Here is a 10,008-nt window from a genome sequence, read left to right as displayed (position 1 = left end):
TGCTGACTTACCTAAGGCAGTGCACGGTGAATTAATTAATTTATATCTTGGTTACAGTATATCACTAACAAATTTTAAGTTAATAAATTACATAATTTTTCGTTTATTTGATTTTAAGCACGAAACATAGGATTCAGTCGTCTGACCAATTCCCTTATGTATTACTACGTCTGACCAAATCATTATATAATTCTAACCTGATACATTCAATTTTAGTCACAGGAGGATATCTTTATTCAATTACCAGAATATAAGCATTACGAAATTATGAATAAACAGTTTAATAACGAATTAGGAAATCTATATTTAATTTGTTCAAAATGCATATTTTATTCCTTTCAACTCCGATCACCGCTGTATGAGTCCTAAAATGGCGTCGGTCTCCTTACCTTTTGTTTACATTCCACTTAAAAAGAAGCCCATAGTAAACCTGCCCTACTTTTTCTTTTGAGATATTTTATTTATATCTAATCCTTTTTGGCAAGAGCATCTATTATTTGCTCATCCGTCTTTCATTTTTCCATAGCAAGAGCGAAAGTACGCCCTTATTTTCTATATTATCTATTGTCATACACTGTACACAGGCCACATTACGCTACGACTCCTTTTGTCCAATATTTTCCTATTCTTATACCATAATTTTGTTGAAAAAATTAAAAGAGATAATAATTTAATCAGTTTTCATATATTCAGTAAATAGAGAGATAATCAAGTTACATATAGTGTCTCCGGCGACTACCCCGAGCGGAGTTTCCAGAGACTCCAAAACGCTCGTCCATGAAATGTGCAGGGTCCCTAGAGGAGAACGCATTTTGCTTCCTTCGGAGGTCTTCGACCTACTAGAGAACCGACAGCGGAGACTTTCCGGTCTCTTTTTGTCGTCGAGCGACTGGATGCATGCCTCGAGAGAACAAAAGTTCAAGTTATAACATAAAACAAAATTTTACTATAGTAGAACACGTGAAATCGCTTGTTGTACGTATACTCATATATCATAAATTTGATACAGTGATCCTATTATATCCCTGTGTGTCAATTATTTCGAATATTATCAAATTATCCGACATTTTTAATTAAGAAAATGTAAGTTTGGTAAATGTAAATACCCATAAGAAAGAAAGAAATAAACTGTCATCCAACTTTTTGTTAGTTCAATGTAAGGTATCTTGTGACATTTTATTTAAAAACATGGTATCTTTTTCAAGTTAAGCAACAAGCTAATTAACCTTTTTCAATTAACTTCACTGTACACTGGCAGGTAAAGAACGCTCGAGTAGGAAGCAAGGGATATTGATAAAGGCCAGTCGCGAAATCCAAAATTGGCCAAGGAGATCGGTTCACCTCAGCGGTGTGGAACTACTTCCGGGAAACCACGAGAGGTGTGTAAGTCTGCCCGGGAAGCCACGGTTGCCGTCTGGAAGGATAACCTGCCAAAAATCAATATTGATTTACAATACTTTTCCTTTTGACAATCACGATTATCTAAGAGTAATCGCAAGCTCTCTCCATTCCCGGGTAAAGTCGGGTATGCAGATTGACCCATACATCAAAAAGAGCACCTGAAATCAAATCACACTGAGGGATAGATTTGCACAGGTACCTGATCGTCTACTCACTTCCCAAGTGACCAGTGACATAAGGTTGTTATCTAATAGCAATTTGATATAGCAAAAACCTATTGAGTCAATCTATTAATATAATGTAATTTTAATATATATAAAAAGTATTAATTTAATTGTTAGAGTGCAATTGAGAAGAAGTTAATTTAAAATTATAGTCTTTATTAATATATGAATTTACTATAGCCAATGTATAAGTATGTACAAATTGGCTTAATACCATGTTGGGATCTGACAAGGATTAAATAATACTTTAAATTATTTATTAATAACTATAGAACAAATTGATTTGAAATGGATTTTGATGTTGATTATACTTATAGTAATAGTCACCATTATGCGACAAGTAGGGTACATGATGGTCGGTAAACCCCAATAGGGTCAGGTTAATTATATAAAAATCAAGCAATTAACTCAATTACGTTATTTTAAGACGAATATGAGCTGAACAAATAAGTGCGCGGAAGCGGCGAATTGGAGTTTTATTAAGTGAGCGGAGGTATAGCTTTACGTTATATATAATTTAGCGGCAGATAACCACATTGTTGATTGTTGTACAAAGTCATAATTGTTATTAATAACAGTATGATAAGGAGACGTAATATTCTGAATTGATTTTATTATACAATGAAATAGTTTTTGTGGAGTGTTAGTAAATTGTTATACCACATTTGAAGTGATTATCGGTATAAAAAATTAAAGATTATTTATTAACATAAAGGAGAAATCATTTTATGAGTAAAAGAAATGTAGAATATTGTCTACAATCTTAGTCAAAAAAGAAAGTACTAGTTAAATACGAAATTGCCAATAACGAAATGTTTAACTAGAAATGTTTATGGGTTACTAATTACATTATTGAACCGTATTATACGAAATAGTACGAATTGCTCATTTAATATAATTATATTATCTTGAAGCATCTAGCGGCTCAAAAGAGGATAATATCTAAAGAGGACCACAAGATTTTTATGTAATCGAGAAGAGTAATCATTTTTACGGAAGTTGATCCATCACAACTTTTGTCAATTATCTATTATGATAGACTATAGGCTGGAGTCGGATACGCGTTATGTGATGAACGACTTTCTTAGGTCGACTATATCGCACGCCAACAACGAGGGTATCACTTGGAGAAAACCAACAAAAATTGCAAAAGCACTATATTGTTAAACAAATCAGCGTGAATTAATATTTTTCAATATTATAAGTGTATGCTAGAGAGTTTAGATCGAAATATAATAGTTTAGCAGTTACAAAGTTAAAAACAATAAAGTGAAAAATCAATTACGTACGGTAAAACAATTTAATATTAATATAAAGTGAATAGCAAAGATTGACATTGAAACCACAAAATAAGAAAAAAAATCATTAAGGAATGCCAAAATGTAATAAAAAATACAAGATAATTTAATTTAAATGAATAAAAGAGTGTGTGCACGCGTGTGTGAACGCTCACGGATTGCACGCAACTAGTGGAACGTCTTGCCGCTAGGCGACGACAAGACGTAAGACGTTTCTCGTAAGTGAAAGAGTTCAGCTACATTACTTAAGATCGCGCATTCGTACTCACATGTGCTTATGCTTACATACGCATACGTATACTGAGCTGTTCGGAGTTATTCTATTGGCGATTTTTGATACTGTCTGATATATCACTAGTTAAGGTTTTTACTTATTCCTTTACTTATTTTTACATTTCTTCTTTTCTTTTATCTATTCTGTTTTCTCCTACTTCCGTTTTCTGCTCGTTGTTCTTTTACGATGCCTAGCGTCATTTATCTGAGACAATTGTGCTCGTATTGTGACTCTCCTACAGGAGAATCACAGTCAACGGTACGTTGTCAACCAGTTTGGAGTAAGTCCGTCCATCATTAATCGGATTTATTCCCGGTTTCGAGAGACTGGCTTATACCACAGACGGCCGGGTCAGGGCCGTTCTCGTGAAACAAGCGCTCGGGAAGATCGAATGATCATCCGGCAAGTTACACAGAATCGCTTTGTATGCACACGTAGAATTGCCGGCAATATTAATTATGGTCGACAGCATCCGATCTCGGCTTCAACGATAAGAAATCGTTGAGAGAAGCGGGATTGCACGCTCGTCGACCAGTGCAAGTTCTATACCTTACCCATCGTCATCATCGCCTACGATTACATTATGCTCATTCTTTAGTCAGTAGGCGACCTAGGCAATGGAATTCTGTACTGTTTAAGGATGAGTCTAGATTTTGCCTTTTGGCAATGACAGACGAGCCCGAGTTTTGGCGACGTCAAGGAGAACGCTATTCCGAAAACTGCAACAGACCAGTTCGAGCTTTTCATGGTGGTTCTGTAATGGTATGGGCAGGAATATCTCGATTTTCACGAGCACCTCTTGTAATTATCCCTCCACCAGGATTAACTTCTAGACGATATGTTCATGAAATTCTAGAGCCATATGTTCTACCAATTAGAAATCGAATTGGTCAACGGTTTCGCCTAATGCATGACAACGCACGACCGCACACTGCTCGTTACACCCAACAGTTTCTGAGAAACCATCAAATCGATACATTATTGCATCCGCCAATGAGTCCGATTTGAATTCAATCGAGCATGTTTGGGATATGTTAGAACGCCAAGTACGCGAAAACTATCCCAACATCGTCGATTTGGCTTCGCTTGTCACAGTTCTTTGCCAAACTTGGCAGCGAATCCCTCAAAGAGCAATACGTCGTTGCATCAATATGCGAAATTGATTGCGAGCAGTCATTTTGAATAGAGGCGGAAATACACGTTATTAAATTCTTTTTAGCGTTAATCACTCCATCTTGCATTAATCACTAATACACTCCACATAATACATACGCACACACACGCACGCACACACACACACACACAAAACGAAGCGTAAATCCGACCGTGCGACCTCCACGTGGTACGCTTTGGATAAAACTAACGCCGGCGGTTCACAAATTGTTTTCACTTTTGGTAGAAAAGTGTGTATTTTGTTATTGCTGACTTAATAAAGATTAATATAGTGCGCTAGAAATCAATTTTTAACATTAATTAACATTATTTTCCATTTTATCTTACTGAAGTTTAGCAATTTCTTAGTTTTGTCCCATAAAACCACAGTGGCCACCATGAAAACAATCTTATAGCTATTCGGCAAATTTTTGTCAAATTCATGGTATTGAAAAGTATTAAAAACTGTGAAGAACAAATTTTTTTGTCATTCTGTACGATTGTTTTTAAGGTCAAAAATGACAAAGTGAAAAATCATTCATTTTTACGTTATATTCATCCATTTTCAGCATGGTTATGTGTTTTCGAAAAAATTTGGGCAAGTATAACCGTTCAATAGAGCAAAGTTTCAGCTTTAAGGGGGAACCTACTTTATAGGGTCGAAAAAATCGATTTTTTTTTGTGCATAAATTAATAGTAATACTCTTTAGGAATATGTTCTGTAAATTTTAGAGCGAAATTCGAAGTCCTTCGGTAGATTTAGCCATGTGCAACGAAAGCATGGCGCGCAGGTATACGACAATGATCCGCAACACACACAGGCGCACAGCCTCTTAGTCTCTCACTTCTATTCATTGGTTCAGATGTTCGTCAAAACAAATCAGCTTGTGTATACCTGATCTGTGTACGTGTTTTTATGTGTTAGTGTAGCCGAGAGAGACAGAGAGTCGGGACAGCTGCCTAAAATGACAAAGGAAGTTGAAAAGAGAAAGTATATTTCAAGGTCCTTGCTTGCTCTTAGCGGTTAGTCGAGTTTGAGTTTTCGATCAATGCAGACGTTGGGAAAGCAAAATGTACCCAAAAGCGAAGCACGGAGAATCTCAATGCGCATCTAGATCGACGAAGAGACACTTTCAAGGCAATCAATATATGGAAAAAAGTGATGAAACGGAGCAGAGTACCAGCGCGAAAAAACTGAAAACTGCGATCAGTGATAATATTGTTTATAATCCACAACACACTTACAGAATCATTGAATATTTTACTGTTTTTACTACGCTTGCACAGATGCTTATTTGTAAGGAGTGCAAGAAAAGTATGCAATTTGAAGAAACTGGGATACGTGGCTTCGGTTTCAAACTGATTGTGAAATGTACTTGTGGTCGTACAGAAATAAATTCAGGACCGTTAATCCATACTGGCTACGAAATAAATCGACGACTTGTGTTTGTTTTGAGACTGTTAGGCATTGGCAGAGAAGGAATAAATATATTCAGTGGCCTTATGGACATCGGTCAAGGTATAGCAATAGGTACATACGATCGCATTGTACGACATATGCATGAAGTAGCAAAATCTGTTTTTGATCATTTGACTGAAAAAGTCGTTGATGAAGAAAAAGCAGAAAATGTGAAAAATGAAAGACCACCAACTGAATTAAAAATAAGTGGAGATGGATCGTGGAAGAAACGAGGATTTACTTCTCTGTTCGGTGTCACGACGATCATTGGATATTACAGCGGTAAAGTGATAGATCTCGTTGTAAAAAGCAGTTATTGCCAGGCTTGTGTATATTGGAGGAAGAAAGAAGATACTGATGAATATACTGAGTGGTACGAAGAACACGAAAACGAGTGTTTTGCAAACCATTCTGGCTCAGCAGGTAAAATGGAGGTCGACGCCATGAAAGAAATGTTTCAAGATCTGAAGAGAAATTCAAAGTGAAATACACAAATTATATCGGAGACGGTGATTCGAAAACATTCAACGCAATTTTAAATTTGAATCCGTACGGTGACGATGTTTCTGTTATAAAAACTGAGTGCGTTGGACACGTTGAAAAAAGAATGGGCACACGACTTCGAAATGCAAAGAAGACGCACAAGCTTGGCGGTAAAGGTAAATTGACCGACGTCCTTATAAAAAAGTTAACAAAATATTACGGGCTTGCGATAAGGCGAAATGTCAATTCTGTGCCTAACATGAAAAAAGCAATATGGGCAACATTAGAACATTTATGCTCAAGCAATGAAAATCCGCGGCACGATAATTGTCCGGCTGGAGCCGACAGCTGGTGCCAGTGGCGGAAGTATGAAGCGACAGGTAAATTGGAAGAGTACGACCATCCCCCTCCACTCCATCCAGATATTGAGGAGCATTTGATTCCAATATATACTGATTTGTCCAATGAAGACCTTTTAACGCGATGTATGGGTGGACATACACAAAATGCAAACGAAAGTTTCAACGCGACCGTCTGGCGACTAGCACCGAAGCATTTGAACTCCGGCAAAAATATTATTGAAATCGCCGCCTTTATTGCTGCCGGCATTTTCAATGAAGGATATTCATCACTTTTGAAGATGATGAATCAATTAGAGATCAACATTGGACCAGAGTGCCGGAATTTCGCTAATATGTACGACACGCAGCGCATCTCGAGGCAGGAGCGACGTAGACTCAGCAGCACAAAGGAGGCTCGAGCAGCTCGTCGGCTGGCTCAAATTACCACAAATGAATTTCATGAGGAAGCTGAAGGACTACTGTATGGTGCTGGTATAGCAGATTAGCCTTCGAGCTCTGTAAGTACTCAATAACTATTAGTTTTTTAAACCGAAAACTTTAAACGCGTTTTCCTCGAAATGTGTTTTTCACATTTTCTTGAATTTTGTGTACACGATTACAAAAAAACTATTTGACCTATCGACTTCGTTCAAAGTATTTTAGTTAAATAATAGCCAACCATCTTCGATGAACCTAAAACATTAATCAAAAATCAATTTAAACAATGTGTTTTTTGCATAAACATAAACGACATTGCCTCCCAAAAATCGTAACTTTTTTTTCAGTCGTACAAAATTTTCATTTTTAAACTTTTTTAAATATTTTTGGTTTACTTAGGGTAAAATAACATACAAATTAATAATATACTTGAAATTTTTGTTTCAGGCAAGAATTGAAGATGTTAGGATGTACACAATGACGCAGCTCCGATGGCGAAGCACGGATTTTAATATTAAATTTTCAATAACAATATTGCTCTTTTTATTAAATAAAAATATATATCGAAGGTTCAAACCTAATATTAAAAGGTCTTAAAACTTTCAAAAATATAAACATTACTTTTCCTTTACAAAAAATTCTTAAAAATCACCTATTTTTCGCTCTTCTAAAGTAGGTTCCCTCCTTAAGAATCCGTTTTTTAAATTGTTGTGCGATGATTTTTACCGGAGTTATGAGCAATCAAAGTAAACAATGCCAATTTTTATTTAATCGGCGATAACTCAGTAACAAAAACTCGTAGAAAAATTTTAAAAAAGTGTTTTGTAGAGAAAACTTCAATCTTTTACAATAAAAAGTCTAGAATTTTCGCAGAATTTTTTTTGATACGTGACAGACCTTCAAAGTGAAAAGAAACTTTCTTATTTTGTCCAGTTCGCAGTTTTTTGTATGTAAAAATTACCAAACGTCACAGAAATTTAAACTCATGGCAACCGTTTGAAAGTAAAAGTTTCAAGCTTTAAAATCCTTTTTTTAAATTTAAATTTCGTTCATTTTTAACAAAGTTACAGCTGCTTGAAATTTGCCTATTTTTTAAGAAAAGTTTGGTTTTCCTCTAATTTTTGTGAGTAGTGTATATCAATATATATATTAGCAGCGATATCTCCTGATGCAGTACCAGAACTTCCGCTGTTGCTACTACTGCTACTTCGTTTCTGTGGCTGATCTCTACTGGGACCAAATGTAAAATTTCTTCTTTCGATCTTCTATCTTTTAATTTTATCTAAAATAATCATAGAGAAATAATCATACTTTTAAGAAAATATTAATTTTATTCAAAAATATTAATTTAACATAAAAGTTTGCCGTTTCATTCGTTACATATTATATGAGTAGAGGAAGGGCGAAGAAAGGAGAACAAAGTAAGATGAATACAGCACATATGATTTTTAATTAATTTAATTAATAAAACTATACTCCGTCCAGCGAGAGAACGTTATTCGTCTGCGCATAGGCGAGCGAAGTGGGGATAGCGTGGCGTAGTGGTGGTGTGTATAATAGCAGTAACGCGCTTGTATCGCGGCGTAGTGGGGGGTCTCTAGGGCGGATATCTGCGCGGAACGGACGCGTTTTCGTTTACTCCGATAACGTTCTCTCGCTGGACGAAGTATACATACCCATATCCCATGCTTCACGTGGAAACTTGCGGGTTCCCTTGTACTTAACGATGTCCTGACAAACGCTGCTAATAGCAGCTGCAAATTCAGTGTAACTCCAACGCTTCTCCATGCTAGTAAGATAATCCCATTCTGCCATATGTAAAAGAAAGACTGTACAGTATTCTACTATTTCCCGTCGCGGGATCAGCTGATCGGACACTTGTAACGCACCAAGGCACTGTTTGCTCCGTGCAATTATACTTTGCAGATCACCTGAAATGATGTCGCGCTTGTTATAATGAAATCATCATCATAAAATAATTATTTTTCCTCTGTTTAATATTACTTAATCAATATTTGAATCAACGTGTACATACAGACATAGTCGCTGGCCACGTGTGGATGCACTTCCATATCTCGACGAGCAGGCACTCCCAACTCACAAATTTGCACAACTTGAAGATCAGCGGACCGCCGCTTTTTATGTGTTCCTCTAACTCACTGTCCACCTTGAGGAGCTTCACAGCGCCACAGAAATTTTTCGCAGTAACCAATTCCCAGCTTTTCGCCAGTAGGATGTAAGAATAATCCTGGAGGAAATCTCTGAGAAGCGACAATACAACGCTTTACAACGGAATAGGTAATTCCCAGCAGTTATTTATCTGCCACAACGGTTTCGTACGATGTTTTCCTTCCAGGTGTATCAACGTTTCTCGGATTACGTGACAATCGTGAGATTCTATCAACTTCTGTTTCAATTCAAACACTTCGATCCTCTCGCTTTCTGTAAAGTACAATGAAAATAAATCTCTTAGTTTTTTATCGCGATAGTTTGTTTTACACTCACGTATATATGGCACAGACGGTATGCCCCAGTCATTATGCAATAACAAATCTGGCAAATCCACCTCATCGGGAGCAACCGCGTTTCGAAGAATGATCAGTTCCGTTTCATTAAATAATGACGAAAAGGAAGGACTGTTGAGTACTCTCGAAGCGAAACCTTCTATGTTAGCGGTATTTGCGAGATAAAGAAGATAATGACTAATTCGTTCTTTTTCAGTAGCCGTTATTTTTTTTAAAACATTATCCAAAGCCTGAATATCAAATTTATTAGTGTAAAAATAAAAATTGCTTTAATAATTAATATAGTTTAATATTTTTTTCGTATAAGATCAATAGTAAAAATTTTGGAGAATAACGAAAATCTGCTTAATAAAAATTTTAAAAATTTCATTAAAAATAGTTTAATTGATGAATTGGAGAAATATAATGGGTAA

The 10,008-nt window shown here is 36.1% G+C and overlaps 1 protein-coding gene across 1 annotated transcript; it reads left to right on the top strand.

Moving 5' to 3' along the window:
- Nucleotides 1–6,550: 6,550 nt before the first annotated feature.
- On the top strand, nt 6,551–7,307 carry LOC113561467. The gene has a single exon (XM_026967860.1). It carries the CDS (start codon nt 6,551–6,553, stop codon nt 7,136–7,138), a length of 588 nt encoding a protein of 195 aa, XP_026823661.1. The 3' UTR covers nt 7,139–7,307.
- The last annotated feature ends 2,701 nt before the right edge of the window (nt 7,308–10,008 follow it).

This window comes from Ooceraea biroi, chromosome 2 (assembly GCF_003672135.1).
Source record: "Ooceraea biroi isolate clonal line C1 chromosome 2, Obir_v5.4, whole genome shotgun sequence".
NCBI lineage: Eukaryota > Metazoa > Arthropoda > Insecta > Hymenoptera > Formicidae > Ooceraea > Ooceraea biroi.
The sequence above is the reverse complement of the archived record's forward strand: the minus strand, read 5'-3'. Positions and strand labels throughout refer to the sequence as shown.